This window comes from Callorhinchus milii, unplaced genomic scaffold (genome assembly GCF_018977255.1).
Source record: "Callorhinchus milii isolate IMCB2004 unplaced genomic scaffold, IMCB_Cmil_1.0 Scaffold10, whole genome shotgun sequence".
In the NCBI taxonomy this organism is placed as follows: domain Eukaryota; kingdom Metazoa; phylum Chordata; class Chondrichthyes; order Chimaeriformes; family Callorhinchidae; genus Callorhinchus; species Callorhinchus milii.
This window is the reverse complement of record NW_024704751.1, coordinates 1,740,091-1,766,513: the sequence shown is the minus strand read 5'-3', so window position 1 is coordinate 1,766,513 and position 26,423 is coordinate 1,740,091. Positions and strand designations below refer to the sequence as shown.

General features: G+C 46.3%; 1 protein-coding gene across 1 annotated transcript in view; it reads left to right on the top strand.

Moving 5' to 3' along the window:
- The window catches only part of gdpd1 (glycerophosphodiester phosphodiesterase domain containing 1), a 29,874-nt gene extending 17,710 nt beyond the window's left edge, over nucleotides 1-12,164 (top strand). Inside the window, exons 5-11 of the mRNA XM_042338719.1 lie at nucleotides 375-496; nucleotides 2,278-2,367; nucleotides 4,201-4,334; nucleotides 4,812-4,871; nucleotides 6,017-6,068; nucleotides 7,161-7,307; nucleotides 10,192-12,164. Of these exons, the coding sequence (XP_042194653.1) occupies nucleotides 375-496; nucleotides 2,278-2,367; nucleotides 4,201-4,334; nucleotides 4,812-4,871; nucleotides 6,017-6,068; nucleotides 7,161-7,292 (590 nt within the window). The 3' untranslated portion in view covers nucleotides 7,293-7,307; nucleotides 10,192-12,164. The remainder of the gene's footprint in view (nucleotides 1-374; nucleotides 497-2,277; nucleotides 2,368-4,200; nucleotides 4,335-4,811; nucleotides 4,872-6,016; nucleotides 6,069-7,160; nucleotides 7,308-10,191) is intronic.
- Nucleotides 12,165-26,423: the final 14,259 nt, after the last annotated feature.

Sequence of the window (26,423 nt, the reverse complement as noted above, 5' to 3'; positions counted from 1 at the left end):
GGTTGCTCTGTATGGACCGTTCACAGGGAGTACAGAATGTCTGTGACCAGAAAATGAAAGTTTGTGTCCACCCAGTACAAACTGCGCACGAACAGACATCTCACAGCACCAGACACTCCAGTCTTGGATAGGTACAAATCCCAGCGCCTTGGGACGTCCTCCTGACGTGAAAGGCTCCATACAAATGTAATATGTTGTTGTCCCAGCAATGTAGCAATCAGCTACTTCAAGGAAGTTCCTGTCCCCACCAACAGAAATTACTCCTCGAGTCGTAAATGCAATGTCCAGTAGCTGGTGTAGAGCGAGGGGTTAAAGCTGCTGTGCGTTCAGAGATGTGTTTAACCTGTGGCTGTTTGCTCCTGGTCTTCACTCAGAGTGCTGCTGCGAGGGCGGTGATGACAAGCGCATTCCACTGCTGAAGGAAGTCTTTGAAGAGTTTCCAAACACACCCGTCAATATCGACATTAAAGTCAACAATGACGTCCTTATTCAAAAGGTACAAAATAAACGGCAAAGCTGGCGCATCAACTCATTCGCTTCTTGTCGTGCTTCAGTCTCTCTGCCTCTTCAGGCAGATGTTAAGGATCCTGTGACTCTACAAAGAATGTGCAGCACGGAAAAGGGCCACTCGGTCCAACTAGTCCGTGCCTGGGTTTATACTCCACAGGAGACTCCACCCATTATTTACTCCCTCCTGTACTCTTCTATTCAAGACTGAGGTGGATAGCAATTTGTTAGATCAGGATTTTAAGGGATATGGGGCAAGGATGGGTAATTGGACTTGAGGTACCAGTCATGGTCTTATAGAATGGCAGGACAGGCTCGAGGGGCTGAATGGCCTACTTCTGTTTCGGTGTTTCTATTCCCCTCTCACTCATGGTGTAGCTTCTTCCTGAATGGCTCTATGCTATCAGGCAGTGAGTTCCATAATCTCACTATCTGTTGCTTGAAGTAGTTCCTACTATATTCTCTTTTTGATTCCCTCGTCACTATCTTATACTTGTATCCCCAAGTTACTGACTCACTAACCAGTGGCAACAGCCTATTTAATGCTAACAATACTCAAAATGAAAGGCATTTCTTCCAGTGTCCTGGCAATAGTCCTCCAGATTAATTGTTTACCAGAGGGTTGTTTGCAGGATCTTGATGTGCACAAATTGGCTGAGTTTGCCTATAAATTCATAGTCACTACACCTAAGGTGCACCTTACACCTTATCATTGAATCCTATGAAGCGCTTTGAGATACTTCAATGATAAGGAGCTGTACTGACTATAGGGATTATTATATTAGCATTAGCATCACCCATCACTTTGCCTAGTCAAATATCAAATAATCACTGCTCTTGACTATTTGATAGACAAAGTGCTATGACCTTCAAAGTATAAGGAACTATAAACATGCAAAATTCTTTTCTTGTTTCATTCTGGGGAACACAGAAACCATTAGTAGTGCTGACTTTCCTTGTCTTTTGGCCTACAGATAATAATAACAATCCTTACATTTGATATAGCACCATATCACGTTGTTGAGACGTCTCAAAGCGCTTCATAGTATATACTGTCAAGTGAATTGACTATATTTTGTAGGTGAAATGCGGCAGCCAATTAATAATAATAATCCTTGCATTTGATATAGCGCTTTTCACGTCGCAAGGACGTTCCAAAGCGCTTCACAGAACACACTGTAAAGTGAATTGACTGTATATTTGTGGGCGAACGCGGCAGCCAATTGCGCACAGCAATGTCCCACAAACAGTCGTAGATTGAAAATGACCAATTTATTATTGTTTTTGGTTTTGGAGGGATTATTATTAGGCTCTGTGTGGAGTAAGGAAACTTGCCCAAGGTTTCACCCTCTGCCTGGAATTGAACTCAGGTCTTTCACTTGCAAAGCGAGTGTTCTAACCACTGAGCTGCAGGACTCCACAATTGTGCACACCAGTGTCCCACAAACAGTCGTGGATTGAGTGTCCAATTTTTTTTAAGGGATTATTACCCCCGGAAAGCAAAAAGGTACACAGTCACTTCACTTCAGAGTAAAATTCTGTGCTGACCAAATGCCAATGCTTCACTGCATGCAAGAGCATCGCTCTCGATCTTGCATTCCTCCAAGCACTGCTTAGGCGGGAGAAGAGTGTGAGTGACCCTCTGATGTTTCTCCTTGCTCCCAGTCCAAAGCTCTGTGGACTGTCCAGCTGATCAGTACCTGGGATCTCATTTGGATGCTCATACAGCTGTACCTTGTCTCAATGTTAATTACGTCTGTTCTCTGATAGGTTTCAGAACTGGTGAAAGAATATAACCGCCAGGACCTCACCGTCTGGGGAAATGCCAGCGATGATGTAGTGAAGAAATGTTATAAAACAGTAAGTTGGGGCCAACTTGGTCCTGATAGGTTTGGCTGCCTCTCAGAAGCCAGACTTGGAACATCAGCAGTGAGGGGGGGGGGTGGAGGGGCTCAATGTTCTTCTGGCTTTTGAGTGAGCGATCTCCACGGCAACCACTCAGCAACTAGCCCCTGTCGCAAATGATGTGATCTGAGTGAGGGGAGGGGATGTCAGCTTGGCAGGCAGCCCTTGACGACACAAAGCCTTTCAGCACTGGAGCTCTTTAGCAGTGAATGCGGAGAGCAACATAATTACATTTGAATAGCGCCTTTCACATCGGGAGGACGCCTCAAGGCGCTGGACTATCCGTGTTTCGGACTCGAGCTGGGGGGCTGGATCGGGGAGTGTGGAAGGCTAGGGAGAAGGAGGACAACCGAAGGCACGGTCAAAGAAGAGGGTCTTGAAGGAGGCAAGGGAGGTGGCGAGGGGGAGGGACTGCAGGGTGGAGTTCCAGAGGGTGGGGGCTGAGTGGCTGAAGGCTCGGTTGCCAATGGTGGGGCAGGCAAGGAGGGGGATATGAAGCAGGCCCCCTGAGCAGAGGGAGCGGGCAGGTTGGTAGGGGTTTAAGAGGTCACAGGAATGGGGGAAGCAAGGCCATGGAGGGCTTTGAAAGTGAGTCAGGATCTTGAACTGTATCCTCTGTGTGATGGGAAGCCAGTGGAGTCGGGTGAAGATGATAGGGTTGTGGAGCCTGGTGCGAGAGAGGACATGGGCTGCAGAGTTTTGGATGATCTGCAACCTATGAAGGGAGGAGTTGGGGAGGCTGAGAAGCAGGGAGTTTCATAGTTGAGCCTGGATGTTAAAAATGAAGGTCTCGATGGAGCCGGGCGATGCTGTGGAGGTGGGGGAAGGCAGAGTGGGGCATGGCATGGATGTAGGTAGAAATGACAGTTGAGAGTCAAACAAGACGTCAAAGTTTCGACTGGCTCAGTGAGGTGGAGTGTGCATCCATGGATGGTGATGCTGTCAGCGCCTGAGGTGTGGAAGCGCTAACAGGAGCCAATCAGAAGGACCTAGGACTTTGACATTTAGCTGTAGAGATAGCTTGTGGAGATGAAGTGGAGGAGGTGTGAGAGATACGATCTGAACTATTCAAGGACAGAACCATGAAGGTTGAGGTGAGAGGAAAGGCGGTGGAGGAAGATAGAGTGGCCAACGGTATCGAAGGCAGCAGAGAAGTCGAGGAGGATGAGGCGGCAGAGGGAGTCCTGGTTCAATGGATGTTAACAACTCGCCTTTTTTAGAATTAGCTGTGCTCTTGTATTCCTTGGCACAGGCAAAACCTTTCTACAAACCTCGTGGAGCGCTTACACCAGTGCTAAGTAATGTGTGTAACAATGACCACCATTTGACCTTAGTGTTTTGTCTCTCATCTTATCGAATGGCTGTATTGTTGGATTGCATTCAAACAAAGCTAATTTTCATTCTGTTTACATTCAGTCGCAGGATACCGTGTTCCTTTGCCCCGAGGTTTGTTGCACTAACAATTCCGATTCTGGTTTGTCAAGCAGGGCTTACAGATTAACCAAACCATCTTCCTCTGTGCTTTCTGTCCCCCTCTGTGTGCTGCTGCTCTGCAGTGTTAACATTGCGGGGTTAACAAGCACTCCGGGACACCACCCCGCACAAAGGGTGCGGGCGTTATATAAATGCAAGTTGTGGTTGCTGCTAAATGTGCATGGAGTGGTTGACAATTTCTCCAGCAACAGAGAGATTGCGAGAATCCAACAGTATTGTGTGGCGTGTGAGTTACGAGCTAGCCTCTTGGTTCTTCAGCTCACGTGTAACGTGTTTGCGTTCATTTGTTCTCAGAACTCGACTATCCCAATCCTCTTCAGTCTCCAGCGAGTCCTGCTGCTGGTTGGGTTATTCTACACAGGCCTCTTGCCATTTTATCCCCTGCGGGAGCAGTTCCTCGAGATTCCCATGCCTTCAATTTTGCTGAAGTAAGTGTAGCTTAAACACTGACTGTCTAGCGCCTTGGAATGTCCTCTCGACGTGAAAGGCGCTGTATAAAGGTAATGTTGTTGTAGCTTTGCTCTTCCAGAATCCCTTTGTCTGCCGACTCCTCTGTCTGCTTGAATTCTAAGCTCCCTTCCAAATGTATCTCTTTACCGAACCTTTAGTCATCCTCAGATCTCTCCTTTCCCTCTTGCTCAGGGGCGCTACCCTGCGTAAAAGGCGCTACATAAATGCAAGGATTATTATTATTGGTATTGTAAGTTGTTGTTGCTCACTGCTCTCCGCTGTCTCTGAAGCGTTTTGAGTCCTTTGTCCTAGGTGAAAGTTATTTTACTGTATACAACTGCAATTCTGTTGTTGCTTTGGCTCTTCTAACAATAAGTTAATACAATGAACCTTTCACCAAATTTTAGGCTCATTTCTTTACTATGTGAGATGTGATTTTCTTTTTACTTCTCAAGACTGAAAGACCCCAGCAAGCTGACCAGGAGTCAGAAGTTTATAACCTGGGTTGCAGATGCGTAAGTACAGCTCACTTACAGATATGTTGCAGATGCCTGAAAGGGCCGTGGAAGCCGATTCGACAACAACTTTTAAGAGCGAAGTAGATAATTATTTGGGGAGGACAAATTTGCAGGGCTATGAGAGAGCGGCGGAGTGGGATTGATTTGGGAAGCTCTTTTCAAAGACACGCACAGACACGATGGGTCGAAGGCCCTCCCTCTCTGCTGTATAATGTAATTCTACGATTCTATGATGTGTTGTGTGTAAATTCGTCTTGAACTGAAAATCCAAGTTCCCTTTATCCAGATCTTGTGTTACAACAGCCACTATTACAGCTGAATCCTGGTCAGAGCACTGTACACCTTCAGTATGACATCTCAGAATTTCAGCTCCATTTATCTAATGATGTACAATACAAAATTACATTTGTATAGCGCCTTTCACGTCGGGAGGACGTCCCAAGGTGCTGGGTGCAGCTTGCTCTTATTTCTGCCTAAGTATTTGGATATAGTGAGTGACAATTAACCAACCAATACCTTCAGGTCTCTTTTGGTGTTCCCCTTTGGCAAATTTATAGACCATCCTTAGAGTTGCATGTGCTTCTTAATTTATGCAGCACCTTGCATTTGTCAGCAATGAATTTCGTTTAATCTGTTAATGATCAGCCCAGCTGCAAGCTGCGATTAGCTCACTCTGGTTGCTTCCTCTGATTTCAGTCTTTTCGTTATAGAAACAGGAGTACACTATTCAGCCCCTCGAGCGTATTCCCTCATTTTATAAGATCATGGCTGATCTGTACCTCAAGTCTAGTTACCTACCTTTGCCCCATATCCCTTAATACCTTTCTCTCTCTTTCACCTCCTTTCTCCTAGTGTTTGTCTTCATTTATGGAAGTTATTATTTTGTTGTTCTAAGTATGAAATGTCAGTCCTGTGGGTATTTGATGTACAGATTGAAATGTAAACGTAGAATTTACTCAAAAGTGTCTTTATCCCCTTCTTGCTAGTCTTCAAATTGCACCTGAACCCTTCCTCTTCGCCTGTGCCTTCAGTCACCTCCTCCCTCTCTCCCCAACTCGACATTGCGTAAAGAGCACTAATACAAATGCAAGTTGTTGTTGTATTTGTTTACGTTCTCATTTTTTCTTTCTTTCTGCTCTCAGTTTATTGATGAGAAAAGCTTTATTTGAGCATCTCAAAGCAAGAGGAATCCAGGTAAAAAAAAGACCACTTTGTGGTTCCTTGTTTGTTCTGATAATAATTATAATAATGATAATATGAATCTTAATTCCTTGAAGAAAAATAATTAAATTTGTTTCTAACTTATTTCTGTGCTGAATGACTGTACTGGTCAAAATCCAAACATCAGTTCTCTGCTTAATACTCAAAACAGCGATGTGTTACCCAGCATTACATAAAGTGTTGTATTATGGAAACAGGCCATTCGACCCACAAGTCCATGTATGTTTTTCTCCACACAAGCCCCCAGCCCCAGTGTTTCCTCTTACTGCTTTTCTCTTTGACCACAATTTCCACATTCTCTATACGCACAAGTTCCTCTTAGATCTGCTATTGGCTATCTTATCTTACTAACTTCTTTATCCGCCCCCTTTCCTCAGCTGGCTTCGGCCTTTGGCAAGTCCTTCTGCTCCACATCAGTTGCCATGCTTTCAGCCGCTATGCCCCAAACCTCTGAACCTCTCTGTCTCAATCCTTCTGCCTTGCCCCTTCTCTGCACCTCTACAGATCTCACCTGAAGGTTTCCTCTTTCCCCATACTTTCGGTCACCTCCCCTTTCTCCCCGGCTCCACATCAGACGACACTATTAAGCACTCCGAGACCATGCCCGGTTTGAAGGGTGCTATACAAATGGAAGTTGTTGATGGTATAGGGCATATCTATAATACCATCTAGTTTTAAACTTGCCAACAAGTGGAAACAGCCTATCAATGTCCACCTTATCGAATCGCTTTGATGCAGAGTCTAGAGAGAATGTGGGGAAGTGTGGGGGAAGAGAAGAATGGGGTAGGGGCAAGTGTAATTTCTCTTTTAGTTTGAGAGATCCATATTATGATGTATTGAATTTTCCAATGGTGGGTGAAGGGGATATGTTTTACACACAGTCTGGTGTTGGAAATTACTGGTCCATTGATTTGAAAGACAGACGTATTTTTGGTGGCGGGGATGGGGCAGGGGAAGTGGACCGAGGAAGGTGGATAGACCAATGAGTAATAGAATCCGTGAGTGATATGTGTAATGGGACGTCTCAACACGCTCTCATCTGCTGGCTTTATGCTGCCTCCGCAGGTTTACATATGGGTCCTCAATGACGAGGACGACTTTAAAAGGGCCTTTGACCTGGGCGCCACAGGTGTGATGTCTGACTACCCGACCAGGCTGAAGAAGTTCATGGAGCTGTACTTCCCAAAGGAGCAGTAGGAGCCGAGAGCAGGGGTCTGTCTACTCTTTACATTGGCTGCCAACACTCGCTTAGTATTTTGAATTGGAGCTGGCACCTTATAACCACTCATGGGACAAGAACAGAATTGCTTGAAGTTCATCTGGGCTTGGTTGATGCTGATTATTATTTTAACTCGCCTCTGCCCGCCCCTCGCCCTCGCCCCCGCCCGTCCCTCGCCCTCGCCCGTCCCTCGCCCCCGCTCACCCCTGCCCACCCCACACTGTACTTGGAATTTGTATTTTTTACATTTTATTTTAGAATAAGGAATTGTGAGGAGAACCCAAAGGGCTTTTGTTTCAACCAGGCGTGTGGATGTATAAATACTAACCCATCCCATCTCCTGGCTTCCACGAAATACATTTAGCATCTACATTAATGTTCCTTTTCCTCCACATCACTGCCAGTAATATTGTATAGCTGAGCCCAATCTCATCTTTAGCCGACGTCCACATTAAAGCACTTGCCGGTAGGGCTTAGTGACTAGCAAAAGGCAAAATACTCCAGTTGCTGGAAATCTGAAATAAAAACAGAAGTCACTGGGCAGTAGGAAAGGCAGCATCTATGGAGAGAGGAAAATGAGTTAACGTTTCAGGTCAGTGACCTTTCATCAGAACCTGAAACGTTAACAAATCTTCCTCTCCATTGATGCTGCCTGACCTGCTATGTGTTCCCAGTGACTTCTGTTTTTTTTCTCATTGAACAGCAATCAGGAACGGGATCCCAGGCTGTGTTTACTTTGGCCCTTTTCCCTATCCCAGAGGCACTAAGTCCAACTGAGATGAGCTGACCAAGCTCGGACCAGAGATCGAAGTCATAGCCTTCCTGGGAGGTATGGCTCAGTTCCACAATAGACAGTGCCTTTACCAATTGATCCCTTAGGGAAATTTCAGGAAAGTGGATTCAAGGGAAACCTTTTCCACTAACAGCAGCTTGTTGAACACAAGCGGCCTGCAGATTCCTTCTGAAGTTTGTGACCCTTTCTGGCCATCTTTGCATCACTACTGTGAAATGCACTCCTACCTGGGTCAATCTGTAAGATATTTACTAGTTTGTTCCTAATGGTCAGATCCAAGAGACAACTGTAACATCCCTCCCCCCCTCGTTCCACCTCTCCCCTGTGGGAGGGTCAGTGCTCTGATGCACCAAGAAACGGCCACTTACCCAACCAGACAGACATAATGTTGGTGAACCCTCAGATCTTTCAACGTGTGAAGCCCTTTTCCCCCCGTTTCGCCCACAAAAATATAGTCACTACACTTTACAGTATATTCTGTGAAGCCCTTTGAGACATCATGAAGACATAAGACACTATATCAATTGCAAGGATTATTATTATTATTAATATTATAGTTAAGCAACCTGCTCCACCCCTCTTAGGTTGGAAGTTACTTTGAGTGAGGTGAAATGAGAGGAGAATTCTATTCCACTGAATTACCCTCAATGTTACAAAGAACTGTCGTGCTCTGTCTTTCTTGTGCACGTGAGAGGTTCAGGTGAAGAAGGCCCTTCTGTCCATTTGATCTTATCCTTCCAGAACACGTACCCTTCTCTCTTCGCAATGTAGCATCCCTTATTACCAAAAGTTTACCCCTCTCCTCCACCACCACCCAACAAGACTTAGGTCACTGAGCCAATTGATTGTAGCAATTCTTTTTCGGCCCTGATTGAGAGCAGCTAACGTGGCAGACCAGAGATCGAGCCCAAGACCACAACCCAAGACCTTCTAGGTCTGCGGGGTTTGGTACAGCACAACGTGGTCCATTTAATCTTGGAGACGTCTTGACAACGTGATAAGGCGCTATATCAAATGAAAGGATTATTATAATCACAGAGCAGATCTCTTAAGCTGATACAAGGAACGTTTATCAGTCAGCGTCTCCCCTGTAGTCATCCTTCGAGTATTTTTTTCTGAGTTGGTGGGAGATTGAGAGAAGTTGGACAGAGGTTCTTGTGCAAGATTCTGTGGGATGTCAGTTTGTAAATTCCCCTCCGACTCCGCTTCCTTCCCTAACCTCCCCTACCCCCCGCCCCCCCAAAAAAAGCGGATTAAACAACTTTGATAAGGGACTTGAGGGAAATATTGAGGGTGGTTGGGAGAGGAGGGACTCAAACTGGTGACCCAAGTGAGGACACGACCCAAAGTGCCTCGGTTCAGACAAAATTCCAACTCCACCACCTACTAACTCACCTGCTGAGAGAAGTCCATGCAGTTCTCATCATGCAATTTTCGTAACCAATATGTGTTAATACCGTACTGTACTTTTTTTAAAGTTGCGATAGCTGTGAGGTGTCACAAGGTGGTGCCAGAACTAACTACATATGGAGGAAGTCTTGAAGTGAAAGGGAAACTGACCTATTCTCTCTCTCTCTCTCTCTCTCTGCATGTTAGTACAACCCTTGAGATTGATCCCATTGCCTTATTTATTTATTTCCATTCCCCTCCACCCTGAGGCACAGGCAGGATTGGCCAATTGACCTCTGTGCTGGAATCTCTTATGATTCTATGGGGACATTTTAACACCAGCTAGATAGATGTTGTGGTTTCAGCTTCGTTTGTCTCTGTGACTGGCTGATGAGATATGGAAACAGGCTTCTGTTTCTTTCTCTTGGAGGCAAACGGGTCAGTTCTGGGATGGACAGTAGCGGAATGTTAAAGAGCTCTGAACAACAGGCACCCCTAGGGGAGTGGATGGGTGTGGGGGGTTTGTGACCAACCTCGTGGACGATGAACCTCCACAGGTCACTGTGACCGTCACTGCTGAGAAATCAACCAATAGTCACAAATAGACCACACCAGCCTCAATTTCAGCAGCACTGAAATAAAGCCTTGGGATACATCTCACGTGAATAATTTAACACGTTTAATTAACCTTGCAGCCAGCTCAAAGCCAAGGGAAAATTCATCCACGGAGCTTGCTCTACTTTCGAAGCCTGCTAACCCGAACTGGCTGCCAACCCAGGGATATGAACCAACCCGCTTACCTCAGGAAAAGGGGCAGTAACAGTAGGGATAGTCCTCTCATTAACTGTACATAATGTGCACAGAGTTGAATCTAGTTTCAAATAATTGCAATGGTTTAATACATCGATGCATTTCAAGAGATCGAAAGAAGCGATAGCTCAGATAATACCTTGCAAGGAAACTTCCCTCTTACCTTTCCCTCCCTCCCTCTCCGCTCAAAAAAGATTATTGCTGCAGATCAGTTTTGAAGCTGCTGGTGGGATAAATGTTTAATGAGCAGCAATAATGAAACATTGAGCTTATCTGTACTGCTCCGAGCGTTGGAAAGATCATCTGCCATGAATTAATAATTCTCCAGAGCAGGCTTGGCGGGCTGAATGGCCAACTTCCTCCATTCCCGCTGTCCTGTGGCATCCCTGGATGAGGGAATGCAGTAGAATGAAAGTGTGTGTGTAGTGAGGGAGGCTCAGAGCAGGTAACTTCATCTGGGAATGAAATTAGTGTTATTTGCCGTTCTCCCAGCGACTCCTGCCTTGTGGAGAGCTTGATGAGATCAGAGTTATTTTATTCTCCCCCCCCCTCCCCACCGATACCCTTTCCTCATGAGGAACAATGATACAAAATGAACGTAATGTGTTTTCTTTCTTGTCGCCTTGTCACATTATTCTGTTCTGTTGACGGTGCAGTTCCATCTCCGCGTGGCTCACAGCCTCGAGTCTGAAGCACTTCCCTGAAGGAGGTCTGTCATTGCAGAGTACAAAGCTTTGAAACGCCCTCCCGATGCGAAAGGCGCTTTAAAGAATCCTCTAAAGGCACTTTAGAGGATGACTGTTGTCATTCACCTGTCCCCAGGCAATAACTGAATTAAAACGCAAAGTACTGCAGATGCTGGAAATCTGAAACAAAAACAGATCACTGGGAATGCTCAGCAGGTCAGGCAGCATCTATGGAGAGAGGAACAAAATTGCTGCGTTCGCAAACCTGTGGAGTTTTCTTTGGCATTAGCAATGGCAAAGACGCCCCTTTTTCAGAACAGTAACATTTGGATCCTGAAGACAAATTGAAAGTGAAAGCCTCTCGAGCCCCTCTCCAATGCATCCTGTGCCTGAACCCAAAATGTGGGGCCATCCCCCTCTCTTTATCCTTCTCCTGCCCTCCCCGCGCACGCACCCACCCACCCACCCATCCAGGCTGTGGAAACTTGATATTCTCACAAGCGATGCAATTTGTGCAGAAAAGATAACCTATTGACCCAACTTGCAGTAAGGCTGCTTGCTTATTGGGGCAAAGTTTCCCACTGGGTTTGTTGCTTTCCAATATCCTGTGTATGGTTTTCAACCAACTTTTAACTGCCTCAGACTTGGAGTGGGGGTGGGGGAGATCGGGGAGAGTAAAGGTGAGGAGTGGGGGGGGGGGGCGGCGGAAAATTGTTGTTATTAATGAGCTGCGTCTGGGTGGGTGAATCGCCAGCACGAGGCTGCTAACATTGGACTCGCTGCAACTCGGCATAGGATGTCCCGAGTTCCTTTAGACACGTGCACTTTCTGTTTACATTCGTTGTACATTTCATTTCGCGTGATGCTGTTCATCGGGGAAAACCCTTTTTTTGTTGTTGTAAATTTGAGGTGCGGCTGCTTCGTTCGGGAAGGTTCGAACCTGCTGTAGATTATTTTGTTTCCGCGCTGGACATTCACGTGTCCAGGACATGGTGACGGCTGCTGCTTAGCGGCAACTTGTAAAAACTGCATTTGCTTTTAGTCCTTAGCTCATCTAGCATGTGTTTCCTGGTTTTTAACTCGATGGTAGTTGTATAAAACTTTTGAATCTGTATTTAACGGATAGATCAATGCAGTATTAAACTTTAAAAAAAATAATATTTTAAGCACAATCTCGCCTGGCCTCTGCTTTTTTTTTCTGGCAGCGAATTCTTGACATTTCTCTGAGATTCTTTTTTTACTAAGCGAGAAAGGACAGATATCGCCTTGTTCTTTATGGAGTCGGATTAGGGATGTGGATGGCCGATTTTTTTCCCCCCTCCCCAACCCCCCCACATCAGCATCGGTGGCCGAGTCTTCGGACTCAATGCCCCTAATCTCTGCAAACTTTATCCCCCCCCCACCACCCGCCCCCCACTCAGTGCCTGACCCCATGTTTGTGAAATGCTCGGATGTTTTTCCTCTGTGAACGATGCAATATAAATGCAAGTTGTTGGAGAATGTCCCTCTGGTATCTTACCCAAAAGATCATTATTCCACGAGTGACCCTTGGGATTTAATGTCAGGCTGTTTCACTGTGGGGACGTTGCAGCCAAATCTGAAGTCCACTTAGAGAAGTCCACTTATGTGGTGGACCTTCCAACAGGGGGGTGGTTAGATGAGCGGGGAGGGTGCCACGGGATCAGATGTGGGTACCCAGCTGATTTTCTTCCCCATTCCTAATTTTGTTTAATAATAATAATCCTTGCATTTGATGTAGCGCCTAATCATGTCTTTGAGATGTCTCAAAGCGCTTCACAGAATATGCTTCCCCAACCTTCACTCCCTGCTCCAAAAGAAGTGATAGATTGACAGCTGCCATGGCTGAGATCAGCTAATCCAACACAGACAGAGATTCAAACCTGTCACCTTCCAGTCTGGATGCCTTTGCGCTGCACCAGAGTGGGGCACCTTTGCCGACTAGACAATCCGAGGAGCTTCTCCCTGCAAATAAAGGTAAATAAAAGGTAAGTGTCAGGGGCCGATCTGCTTTAGTTTTGCAAAAATTGGTACACAACAAAACAGGGAGCCATGTCCTCAGAACAGTTCTCCTCAGAATAGCACCTCCAACTCTACCAGCGCCACTTTCAGACCTCTGATCATGGACTGTAGAACAGATATAATAAACAAATTACACACACTTAGCACTGAATAACGTGTGTGTCTTGGTGTCGGCTCTAATCAACTGAACAAGTCATGACTCCCCTTCTTCCCAACCCCCCGCCACAGTATTAGTGAGGACACGTTTGATTAGAACAACACAGTGTCCTGGCCAAGAATTCTCCAAATAAAAATTGTCCGTTCTTTGTGGCTGTGCACAGCAGAGACACCGCTGTGCACAAATTGCTTGCCACGTTCGCTTGCAGTCATTGTACTTTGCAGGAGAAATTTGTGAAACACATTGAAACGTCTTGGCATCGCTAGATTAAGTGTAAGTATTATTATTATTATCCGTTAACTGTACAAATGGGGGTTTACTGACTGGGCTCAGCTCACTAGTGTTGCTTTTCTTTTAGTAGGCGCTCCGAGACACCGCCCGGCATGAAGGGCGCGATACAAATGCAAGTTGTTGTTGTCATTTGTTGTTGTAATGACAGAAAAGTGCCCGGAGGTGTCAGTGTTATCCAAGAGTTATGTGATGGTTCATTTCCTTGTTGCAGTACGATGGGAATGCCACAAGATGGAACAATTTACACTGTGTCAGTGTTGGGCACTGTGATCTCTAACTTTTACAATTTGTTCCATGTACCCAGCTGTGCTTGGGTCTGTTAGAGCACAGAACATATAGAATCCATAGAGTTGTTGGGATCTGGAATGCATTGCCTGGAAGCCGATTCGATACCAACTTTTAAGAGAGGAGTAGATAATTATTTGGGGAGGACAAGTTTGCAGGGCTACGGGGAGAGCGCGGGGGAGTGGGATTGAATTGGAAGCTCCTTTCAAAGAGCCGCCACAGACATGATGGGCCGAATGGCCACCTTCTGTGCTGTATAATTGACTGTATTTTGTGGGCAAAACATATTTTTCAAAAATTATAAAAAATCTTCCCCAAACACTCTCTCTGTCTCTCTCTTTCCTCTCCCCTCTCACGTCCCCTAACCCTAACCCCACCTCAACTGGGTCCCCAGATGTGAATGTGCCTATAAATGGGAGAATACAGTTTCAAATCTGCTCCATACCACAATGTGCCGGAAAAGGGACACGTTGCACTATAGTGCCATCTCTGATCCTAATCAGTAATGCAAAGAATTGAAGACAGATATATTCAACAACAATATCAACAAAATTACTTTTGTGCAGCGCTTTTCATGTCGGGAGGACGTCCAAATGTGCTGGACAGTCAGTGTTTCGAACCCGAGCTGGGGGTCAGGATCAGGGAGGGTGGAGGGCGGGGGTGGAAGGAGCACGGTCGAAGAGGAAGGTCTTGAGATGGGCCTTAAAGGAGGCGAGGGAGGGGGAGGGATTGCGGGATGGAGTTCCAGAGGGTGGGGACACAGAGGCTGAAGGCCCACCTGCCAATGGTGGGGCGAACGAGGCGGGGGATGTGAAGCAGGCTGGAGCCCACTGAACAGAGGGAACAAGCAGGTTGGTTGGGGGTTAGGAGATCGCAGAGGTCGGGGGGAGCAAGACCATGGAGGGCTTTGAAGGTGAGGTCCAGGATCTTGAACTGTACCCTCTGTGTGATGGGAAGCCAGTGGAGTTGGATGAGGATGGGAGTGATAGGATCATGGAGCCTGGTGCGAGAGAGGACACGGGCTGCTGAGTTCTGGATGATCTGCTGCCTATGGAGGGAGGAGTTGTGGAGGCCGACAAGCAGGGAGTTTGCATAGTCAAGCCTGGATGTTATGAATGCCGTGTATGAGGGTTTCAGCGGCAGTATGAGACAGTGTCGGAGCCGAGCAATGTTGTGGAGGTGGGGGAAGCAACATCAACAACAAAATTACATTTGTAAAGCGCCTTTTACATCCGGAGGACATATAAACATATACTGTATTAACATTTTAGCATACGATTATCCAGCAAAACAATGGTACATCTTGCATGTCTTTTAAGTCTCTTGTTTAGCGATATTCTTACAGTAATTCAAGATTTGCACCTATTCTCTTATTGTTATATTATTTTCCCCTCTGGAACATCAGTTTCTTATGCTGAGTGCAGTAAAACAACATAGCAGTTAAGAGAAATTCACAGAGCACTATCCCACCATCTCTGTATATCATGGCCTTGCTCGTGTCTAATCAGTAGTCTGAGGTAGACATTGCCGCGGCAGCTTTCAATTTGTCAAGATCCAGATATAATTTCCTGGAAGAATTGAGCGCAGCAACAATCTGGTTAATGTTACACTGACTTGACTTGTTTTCCCCAAGCCCTTCCGCTTACATAATAACAAACCTCGCGCCTCTTACTTTGGGAGGACAGCTCAAAGCACTTCACAGGATTTACAGTAAAAAGCAGTGACTGTTTATTTGTAGGCAAAGATACACAAAGATGACAATTTATCAATTTTACCAAAATAATACTTGCAATTTGATATGAAGCCTCACCCAAAAATGTATTAAATGTCTAAAAGAGCTTAACGCAATAATAATAATAATAATAGGCAGTTGATATAGCACCTCATCACATTGTTAAAATGTCTGAAAGTGATTCGCAGGATGTACTGTACAGAATATTTGTAGGCGAACACGACAGCCAATTTGCACACAAATTACTTTGAAGGGTAAGGGCACTGTTAAGTGGCCATTATGGTGTTTTATCTGAAAATGTCCCAGGGACAGCGATAAATGACCAGTTGTTCTTTATTTTTATTTTATTTTTGGTTTATTTGGATAAGGGAGAACTAAAGGGTGTGTTTGTGTGGGGGTGGGGGGTGGGGTTGGTGAGATGTGGGATCAGAGTGGGATTAGATTAGGTGTATGATGTATGTGGGTGGTGGGGGTGAGGGAAACCCCCTCTACTGAGGAATGGTCTGTTTCAGTTTAGGGTCATTCTATAATTGTACAGTATGGACCTAACCTTAGGAAGTTGGGTATGTTGAACAAGGATTGCATAACAAGACCAAAGTACAGCAATCAGGTAATGATCCAACTAAGCTCTGGCAGCATCAGCCTCCATGGTTGCACACTACAACTCACCAGTCAGTCAGGAACCCGGGTGTCTTGTTCGACCCTCCACTGTCTTTTCTCCCCCACATCCAAGCCATGACCCGCTCTGCCTTCCCTCACCTCCATAACATCGCCCAACTCCGCCACTACCTCATCCCTCAGGCCACTGAAACTCTTGCCTTCATCACCTCCAGGCTCGACTATGCAAACTCCCTGCTTGTCGGCCTTCCCAACTCCTCCCTCCACAGCTGCAGATAAGCCAGAACCCTGGAGCCCATGTCCTCTCCCGCACCAAACTCCGTGACCTCATCTCCCCCACTCTCGCCCGACTCCATCGGCTCTCTGTCCTTCAGAGGATCCAGTTCAAGATCCTGGTCCTCACATACAAAGCCCTCCATGGCCTCGCCCCACCCTACCTCTGCGACCTCCTAACCCCCTACCAACCCGCCTGTTCCCTCCGCTCAGCCGGCTCCGGCTGCTCCACGTCCCCCGACCCACCAACCCCACCATTGGCCTTCAGCCACTCTGCCCCCAACCTCTGGAATTCCAGTCACTTCGACTCACCCCCTCCTTATCCTCCTTCAAGTCCCTCCTCAAGACCCTCCTCTTCAACCATGCCATCGGCCACCCCCTTCCCCTCCCCTCCCTTCTCCCCCCCTAACCCCAGCTCGGGTCTGAAATGCTGTACACTGTCCAGCGCCTTGGGACGTCCTCATGACTTGAAAGGCGCTATACAAATGTAATCTTGTTGTTGTAAAACTACATCAAGCTTACAGTGGGTAATAATCCTTGCATTTGATATAGCCCCTGGAGGTTTCTGTAAAATAGAATGGCTTTTCATTTGTAGACAAACACAGAAGTCAATTTGCGCACAGCAATGTCCCACAAAGACCCATGAAATGGATGACCAATTTTAATTGAGGATTGCTGGCAGGGACACCAAGAAAAAACTCCCTTCTCTTTTTTTCTTTTGAACAGTGCCAGGGGATCTTTAGTGTCTACTTGAAAGGAAGATGGGAATCTCAGTTTAATGTCTCATGTCACTTCTGACAACACAGCGCTCCCCTGGAAGGAAAAAAAACAACCAATGTTCCTGTTGCCGTGCTCCACCACTGTCAAGCCCTCTGGGACGCTACCCTCTGTGAGGGGTGCTGTATAAATGCAAGTTGTTGTTGTTGTTGCTATTCAGAGACACTGTTTGAAAGTGCTTATTTGAACATCAGGTGAGGAAAACGATTAGACTCAAAAACCCCACCAACAGCAACATATACACACACATGTTATCTATCATGATTGCTTCTCATTATTAATATCTGTCTGTCATTTCAATGTTCAGCTTTGCTTGATTTTTAAAAATATATATAAACGCGCACACATACAGAACGTCCCAGTTGAACCACCCACCAACCCTCTGGGCTCACACATGAATAATTGCTTAAGTGAGGTACCAGAGGCAATATTCAGCATATTCAGGAGAGAAGAGCAAAACAGAAGCCAGGCTGCAAACTGATTGCAAAGTCTGAAATACCTCCTGCAGTCTTCAGATTACACCAGTGTTCTTGTCTCGCTGGGAGACCAGTTTGTTCAAAAGGCTTCATCAGGATTTTAGGTTGAACTATAACCAATATTATTATTTTTCCAAATCAATAAATTGCCCCATATTGTTCTGATCTGCCTCATTCTTTAAGATTTGCAAGTACCCAGTCTCACACTTTACAGAGAAGGGCCTCTTTTTTTACAGATATACAGAAACAATTCTTCCGTCTACGTGAAGTGCTTTGCGATGTGGAAGGTGTTATGTAAATAGTTGCTATTGTGATGCAAACAAATCTATACCAGCAAAGTCCCACGAACAGAAATTAAGATGCCTGACCACGTAATCTGTGTTTTGGTGAGCCGGATATCTGAGACATGTGGAACTCCATGACCATACTTAAGAGAATCTAAACCAGACGGAGATTTCCATATGGCGGTATTTACGCCACCGATGCATTTTCCTGCGTCTGGAATGCAGTGCACAGTCTCTTCCTGGAGGGACTCACCTGCTTATTTAATTCCAGAGAATCTTAGGCTCAGGTTGGCAAAAAACAAGACTTGGGGATCCCAGAGAGTGCATGCGATGCGGTAAATGTTGGGAGATTAACCAGCTACAACGGCATACCCTGTCATTCAGAGCACTTTGTGGCCAGCTGCCTGCTGCAGGTCCAGCCAGGACCACCCTCCCTACCTGTTATCAGGGCTTTGGCTTGTAGGGTTGACAGGAGCCAAGTGGGAAGAAGGCTGCAGATCATCCAGAATTCTGCAGCCCGTGTCCCCTCCCGCAAAAGACTCCATTACTCTCTCACCCCCATCCTCGCCCGACTCCACTGGCTTCCCATCACACAGTTCAAGATCCTGGTCCTCACCTTCAAAGCCCTCCGTGGTCTTGCTCCCCCTTACCTCTGCGACCTCCAAACCCCCTAAAACCCTTTTTGTTCCCTCCGCTCAGCGGGCTCCAGCCTGCTTCATGTCCCCACCTTGCTCGCCCCACTATTGACGGGCAGGCCTTCTGCCACTCTGCCCCACCCTCTGGAAATCCATCTCAAAGTCCCTCCCCTTGCCACCTTCAAGACCCAAGTCAAGACCCTCCTCTTCGACCGTGCCTCCGATTTTGCTCCTTCCACCCCTGCCCTCCACACTCCCCCAGCTCGGATCCGTAACTCCATCTTTCCAGCAGCTTGAGACGTCCTCCCGACGTGAAAGTCGCTTTACAAATGTAATTTTGTTGTTGTTGTTGTCATCTACCTGGCTCAGTTGGTACCATCTGGCTCCAAATCAGAAAAGTGTGGGTTTGTACTCACACATAGTCCAGTCTGACACTCCAGTGTAGTGCTGTATTGTCCTTCTGATGAGTTATTAAACTGAGGTCTTGTCTGCCTGTCCAGGTGGACATTAAAGATCCCATGGCACTGTTCGAAAAGATAAAGGAGTTTCTCTCTCTCACTGTCCTGGCCAACAATTAATTCTTTACTGTAATTCTTTACAGTGAATCCCAAGTGTTTTGAGACATCCTCCTGTTGTGAAAGGTGCTATATCAACTGCAAGGATTATTATTATTATTATATTAGTAGTATTCTGTCACTTGTACAAAGAATCATGTTAAAGGAATCATTCTTGCGCAATTGTGACGATAATAATCCTTGCATGTTAAATTGCACATTATCGCACCATAAAGCGCTTCGCAGGATATACAGTGAAGTGCATTGACTGTGTATTTTGTGAGCAAAACCTTTATTGACAAATAGTTTATTCGGGTGGAGGGGGCGGGTTGAGAGAGAGTGTGATGGGTTTGGGGAGGTGTGTGGGGGTGGGGGGGTGGGAATGGTTAAGAGATTTGCAAGGTTTTGAACGGCAGTCAATAATAATAATAAGAAGAATAATAATAATCCTTGCATTTGATATAGCGCTTTATCGCGTCTTCTAGACGTGTCAAAGCTCTTCATGGAATATATAAAGTGAATTGAGTGTATATTTGTGGGCGGAACGCGGCAGCCAATTGAGCGCAGCGGCGACCCCACCAACAGCCGCGGATTGAAGCCACCAGGTTTCACCACTGGTTTTTCTTTTCTCCCGAGGGGGCGCGCGTGCGCGCGGGCGCGTGGGGTGAGTAAGGAAAGTTGCCCGAGCTTCCTCCCGCTGCCGGGAATCGAACCAACCCCCGGGTCCTCTACGCTCGCCAGGCGAGGGCTCTAACCGAGCTCGAGCCGCTTGAGTTATTTGCTCAGGATTTGCTTCCGGAGTCGGGAAAAACCATACATTTTTTTTTTGGGTGGGGGGGGGAAAGGTTTTTATTTTGTTCAGAAAGATATTCCTTCCAACAAATCATTCCTGATTCTGCATCTCAAGCCTTCACCTGCATTGACACTCCTTTGATTGGCAGGTGGTGATGGCGAGGGGCGGGGCATTGGGCGGGGGGCGGGGCATTGGGCGGGAGGGCGGGGCATGGGGCGGGGGCGGGGCATGGGGAGGGGCGGGGAAAGGGGGAGGGGCGGGGAAAGGGGGAGGAGGAACCAGGTGACGTCTGGCCACGGCGCAACCCAACTTGAGCAGGGCCAGCCCACTCCCCGCCCTCCTATTGGCGCAGCCCGCGCGGTTGCCCCGCGGTGTGGGCCAATGGCGGGCGTGCTGCCATGTTGCTATGGCTGGCGCGGCGGCTGATTGGCCGCTCGGGGCTGCCACTCGAGCGCCAGCAGGTTAGGGTGCGGGCGGTATATAGCGCTGTGGGCTTTGAGGCAGCGGTGGATTCACAGCTGTGCGGCCCCCTCAGCGAGGGGGGGGCGGGGGGACTGCTCAGGGCTGACAGTCACACACACACAGGGACAGACAGACTGACACAGAGACAGACACACACACAGAGACAAAGAGACCCACAGACACACACACAGAGACAGAGAGACAAAGAGACCCACAGACACACACACACAGAGACAGACAGTGACACAGACAGAGGGACACAGAGACAGACAAAGAGACCCACAGACAGACACAGACATAACTGGAGGCGCTCCATGTGTTGCTGTGATGTGTTGAGGTAAGGAGATCCTAATCGCTGCTGTTTTCTTTCTGCCCCAAAAACAGTGCCACTTTTGGCTTTTAGTGCAATCTTTATTTGGGGCCGATTTGTATTTGTGCGTCTTTTAGCTCTGGATCCTGTGAGTGTGTGTGTGTGTGTGTTGTGTGGTGTATATGTTTGTGTGTTGTGTGTGTGTGTATATGTGTGTGTGTGTATGTGTGTGTGTGCCTGTTGTTGTTTGTGTGTGTGTGTGTGTGTATATGTGTGTGTGCCTGTTGTTGTGTGTGTGTATATGTGTGTGTGTGTGTATATGTGTGTGTGCCTGTTGTTGTGTGTGTATATGTGTGTGTGTGTGTATATGTGTGTGTGTGCCTGTTGTTGTTTGTGTGTGTGTGTGTGTGTGTGTATATGTGTGTGTGCCTGTTGTTGTGTGTGTGTATATGTGTGTGTGTATATGTGTGTGTGTGCCTGTTGTTGTGTGTGTGTATATGTGTGTGTGTGTGTATATGTGTGTGTGTGCCTGTTGTTGTGTGTGTGTATATGTGTGTGTGTGTGTATATGTGTGTGTGTGCCTGTTGTTGTGTGTGTGTATATGTGTGTGTGTGTGTATATGTGTGTGTGTGCCTGTTGTTGTGTGTGTATATGTGTGTGTGTATATGTGTGTGTGTGCCTGTTGTGTGTGTGTACATGTGTGTGTGTGTGTATATGTGTGTGTGTGCCTGTTGTTGTGTGTGTATATGTGTGTGTGTTTGTGCTTATATCACACACACTCTAAATCAAACTTCCAAATGCCAGAAGGTTATCAATGAGGACGAGCAATGATCACAGACAGACACAGACAGACACCATGTGTGCAGATGTTGCTTTAGAAGTGAAGTACGTGTGGGCTTTGTCAATAGGGAGACAGACAGACAGACAGACAGACAGACGGGGATGGTGTGTGTGGGGGGTGGGGGGGACCCAGAGTTTGGTGCATTCAGGAGGACAACGTGTCTGACTCGGGCTTTGTGTTTGTTTTGCTCACTGCAGTCCTTTGGGGGGTGTTCACTGGCAACGTCGGTGGAGGTGGAGAGAGAGAGAGAGAGCAAGAGAGAGAGAGAGAGACAGAAGGAAAGTGAAAAGCAAGAGAATGCGAGAGAGAGAGAGAGAGAGACAGAAGGAAAGTGAAAAGCAAGAGAATGCGAGAGAGAGAGAGAGAGAGAGAAAGCCAGAAAGCAGAATAGAGAAAGACAGAGAGAAAGATAAGAGAGAAAAAAAGATGGAGAGAGAGAGAGAGAAAGAAAGAGAGAGAGGGAGAGATGAAGATAGAGAGCAAAAGAGAGAAAGATAAGAGAGAAAAAAGAGGAAGATGGAGAGAGAGAGAGAGAGAGAGAAAGTGAAAAGAGAGGCAAAAAGAGAGAAAGCAAGGAAGATAGAGAGAGAGAGAGATCAAGGGAGAGAGAGAAAAAAAAGAGCCCCACATCAGACCCCACAATGATACGCATTGTCCTACTTTAACCCCTATTGGGGAATCTCATTTTAGTTTTATTCCTATTATTTATTATTTTTGTATCAAAAAAAATATTCGTACACAGACATCGTATTGAAAACTGATCTCGTTTCCGAGATATCTGGTTCAGATCTCGAGGTCGCTTTTGTATGTATATATATATATATATATGTATATATTGGCGTTGTTGGATATTTTTTAATGTTTATTTGAGAGGGTTTTTACCCCCTCCCCCCAACCTCTCTCTCTCTCTCCCCCCCCTCAGCCCTGGTCAGTCTGTCTGTCTGTTGTTGCTGTCAGTACAGACAGACAGACTGACAGACAGATGGTCTCTTCACCAAACGCAGCAACAGTTTTGTTTTAATCTAAATCCGACCAAAAACCTTCCTCGCATCACCTCTCCCCCCCCAATAATTATAATAACAAACCAAGGCTTTGCTGGGAATGGGAATGAGCTGCTCAGGGAACTTTCTCCCTCCCCCTGGGACCATTACCGGCTTCTGCACAAGTTACTGACATTTTTAAAAAAAAAATGTTATTATCTATTTACCGGTGAAATTGTACTTTTATTTTGTGTGTTTTTATTTTTTTTACAAACCCCCAAAGAAAGCTGTTTTGTATCTAAGTATATAATTACGCCCACAAAGAGTCTACGGGCAATTCACTTTACAGTGCATCCCGTGAAGCGCTATGTGACGTCTCGCGATAAGGCGCTATATCAAATGCAAGGATTATTATTGTTATAATTCTTGAACAACAAGACTCTCGTCCCCCCACCCAAAAAAAACAGAAATAAAGGCAAGCAACGCAGGACATTACAATTTTTTTTTAATATTGAATTCCCCACCACCCCATCCTTCGAGTACAGTGACTCGAAGCCCCGGGCAAATGTGAATTTTTAATATTCAGTTCTTATCCGTCCTCTGAATTGTTAATCATAGTGTGGTAGTGCCAGAGGGAGTCCTGGGCACAGTATCCAGTCATGGCTGCAGCCTTGGGTTACCGTGTATTTATTCAGTGACAGGGAGGCCGCTGGGTTTACCGTGGGACCCCAAACAGGGGAAACCCTCAATCCTAATCCATCCAGATATAGGTACAAATACAGGGGGATCCCCCACATCACACTGCACACAGTGACCGAGGGAGCATTGGGGTACAGTGTACCCCACTGGGACAGTGCCGTGCGCAACCAGCTGCCGCCTTTCACCCACAAAATACACAGTCGATCCATTTGACGGTATACCCAGTGAAGCGCTTTGAGACGTCATTAGCAACGTGATAAGGTGCTGTATCAAACACAAGGATTATTATTATTATTATTATTATTGCCCAGGTGTAAGAAGGAACTCTGGTTTACAGTGTCAGGAGTGGACAGGGAGATCATGGGTTTCAGTGTCACCAGATCAGGGAGAGGGGTGGGGGGGGGGGGCTTGAGATATTGTGTAAACGGGATAAGACGTGGGCTGGAGTCTCCTTGCCCCCCCGTGACAGCCTCATTGCCCAGTATCTACGGAAGTGACGTGGTTGCTGGTGGGGAGGGACTTGTGCCAACTTTGTTTACCAACACTGCAGAAGGGGGCGAGGCAGAGGCTCACTGTCGATCACCGACACCAGTGCATTATTGCAGTGAGCAACAGGGTGCAAGTTCCTCTCGCTTTCAATATCAGCTTTATTTGCTTAAAGCACTCTAAGCAATGTTTGTGAAACCGTATGCCAAAAACAGGAAATGCTGATCAATTCTTAAAGGGGAACTTTCCCCCCCGGCAAATTCAATTGAATACTGGAACTACTGAATACATTAAATTCCTTCCTTTCACCCAATTTATATCTTTTTTAAGGCAGTGAGAAGCACTGGGAGAAAAATGCTTAAAACGCATTATTGGGCTGACTGTGTGTGTGAGCTAAGCTATTGGCACAGCAATTAACCTTCTGCTTTATCACCAGATGATCATTGGAACTCCCCCAAGTCTGATTTTTTTGCAGTATTATTGGCATGAGTTGATCGGAATTGGAGGTTGGGTCCTGGAAGGATCCAGGGTTCCTTCTGATCTCCACTGCATCAAATGCAAGGATTATTATTATTCATGTTCAGTGACCCTTGCTGAAAAGTGCTCGAGTCAGACGAGGTCAGGCCTTGGCATTGATCTGGGACCATCTCTCTTACCCCCACCCACCCCTCCACACACACACACACACACACATACAGATGAACGTATAAATAATGACCAAAGGTGGGTTCACATATAAATAATGCCCAATTTGGTAATGGAAGCCCATTGCTCAGGGAGCTGTCTGTATACCAGCATGAGTCAGTGCCTAAAAGGGGGCCATGGCACTTAAAAACAATATGCTGTCACACATTTTTCTCGCTGTCACCCACAGCATGAAATTGGTGCCCAGAAAATTTATTTCTCAAAGAAACCCACTTTGTTTTCTCTTCTCCGAAGCCCCAATTCATGGATATTTTAGAATGTAGTGAACTGAACAATTTCTGTTTACATTTCGAGCACATTTTATTTGAATTAAACAATTGAACTTGCTGCATGCACTGACTTGGAGTTGGGCTCTGTTTTATATGTCTGCAAGTTTGGTCTTTTAAAAAAAAAGAAAATATGCGAATGCGGTTTATAAAACGTTGTGCGTTTGTGTCGTTTGTGAGGGGTGTGGTGGGGGAATGTTTGAGTGAGTATTGTCTCTGAATAGATAGACCTATTTAATTGAACACAAACCTTTCCAAAAAAAACAAATGGGTCCATTTAATAAACCCACACAGTGAAGTGAGACACACACTCTCTCAAGGTCTCAGCCCAAAGCCATTGCCTTAACATTAAAGAATGCAAAGTATTTTGGAAAACTCTTAAAATTTAGTCTTTACTTGGAAGCTGCCTTTTCGCATTTCTTAAATTTGGGTTTTGGCCTCTATGAGACTGAAGAAAGAGGAAATAAGATTATTTCTGAGCTTTGTTGTGAAAGTTAATATTTTTTTCAAGAGAAACGACGTACTAAAGATTATAGTCCTGCTAATTTGTTTAACCCATTCGGAGTTGGTGGGGAGGCGTGTTGAAATATATTCACTGGATGGTGTGGTGCATTAAACTCCCAACTGGGTAGAGTGTTGGTGTATCTCCAAACCATTAAATTCCTGATACAGCAAAGGCACCACCATAATGCGCTAGAGTAGAGGCTGTTCACTATCCCATAGGGGGTGGGTGCGGGGTTGGGGTGGGGAATGGGGAAGAGGGTTAGAGAAATCTCAAAGCAATAGATATGCTCTAACAAGGCGTTCCCTCCATTGGCTTCCCATCCCCCAGCAGATCAAATTCAAGATCCTTAATCTCACCTTCAAAATCCCTTCAAGGTCTCACTCCCTCCACTCAGCAAGCACCGCCTGCTTTGGGCCCCCTGCCCGCCCCATCATCATTTGGCGAACTTTAATTGTGCCCCCGCCCTTTGGAACGCCACCCCTTTGGTGTCTGTGCCCAGTGCCCGGGTGGCAGTGCTGCGTGTTTTGATACGTTCTCCCGATGTGGGAGGCCCTCTATAGTAATTGTGGACTGAGTGAGCGCTGGGGACCTTCCTACCTGCGGAAGGGAAGTTGCAGACTGTGTTTTTAAAAACAAAATATATATTTATTTGCTTATGAATCGAATAAACATTTACACTTATCCCATACAACAACAACTTGCATTTATATAGCGCCCCTCACACAAGGTGGTGTCCCAGAGCGCTTTATTTCTCCCCGAATTAAATAAAGTTCCCACGACAAAGAAGAAAACACAACTCAATAGTGGTATCCCTTGTGGCGGGGGGGTGGGAGGGGTGGAGGGTTGCCTCTGTGCACCCAACTCTAGCGGAGGTACCAAGGCGACCATGTTACCTGCCCTGAGCAAAGAGGAGGGGATGGGGGTAATAATAAAGCGTGCAGGAGAGTTTCACTTGAAAGTGTGACATCCTTCACTTTCATGTACATGTGAGTCATGCAGGACAACAGTAAATAAGAAGGCTGTTGATCTCCACCTGACAGGCATTTGATAATGTTCCTCTTGAGCCAGTAGGGAGCACTCAGGAGGATGGTGGGCTGATGCTTCTTGGATGCAGATTCGCTTCCCCCCCCCCCCAAGTGCATTGGAGCCCTCATTTACAAAGCCAGTAATTGCACTAATTGGAGTAAGCGGGCCGGGAGGACTGGGAAGATTCTGAGGACCTTGCAGATTGGTTTGGAGTAATTGCTGTCTCATTAACACTA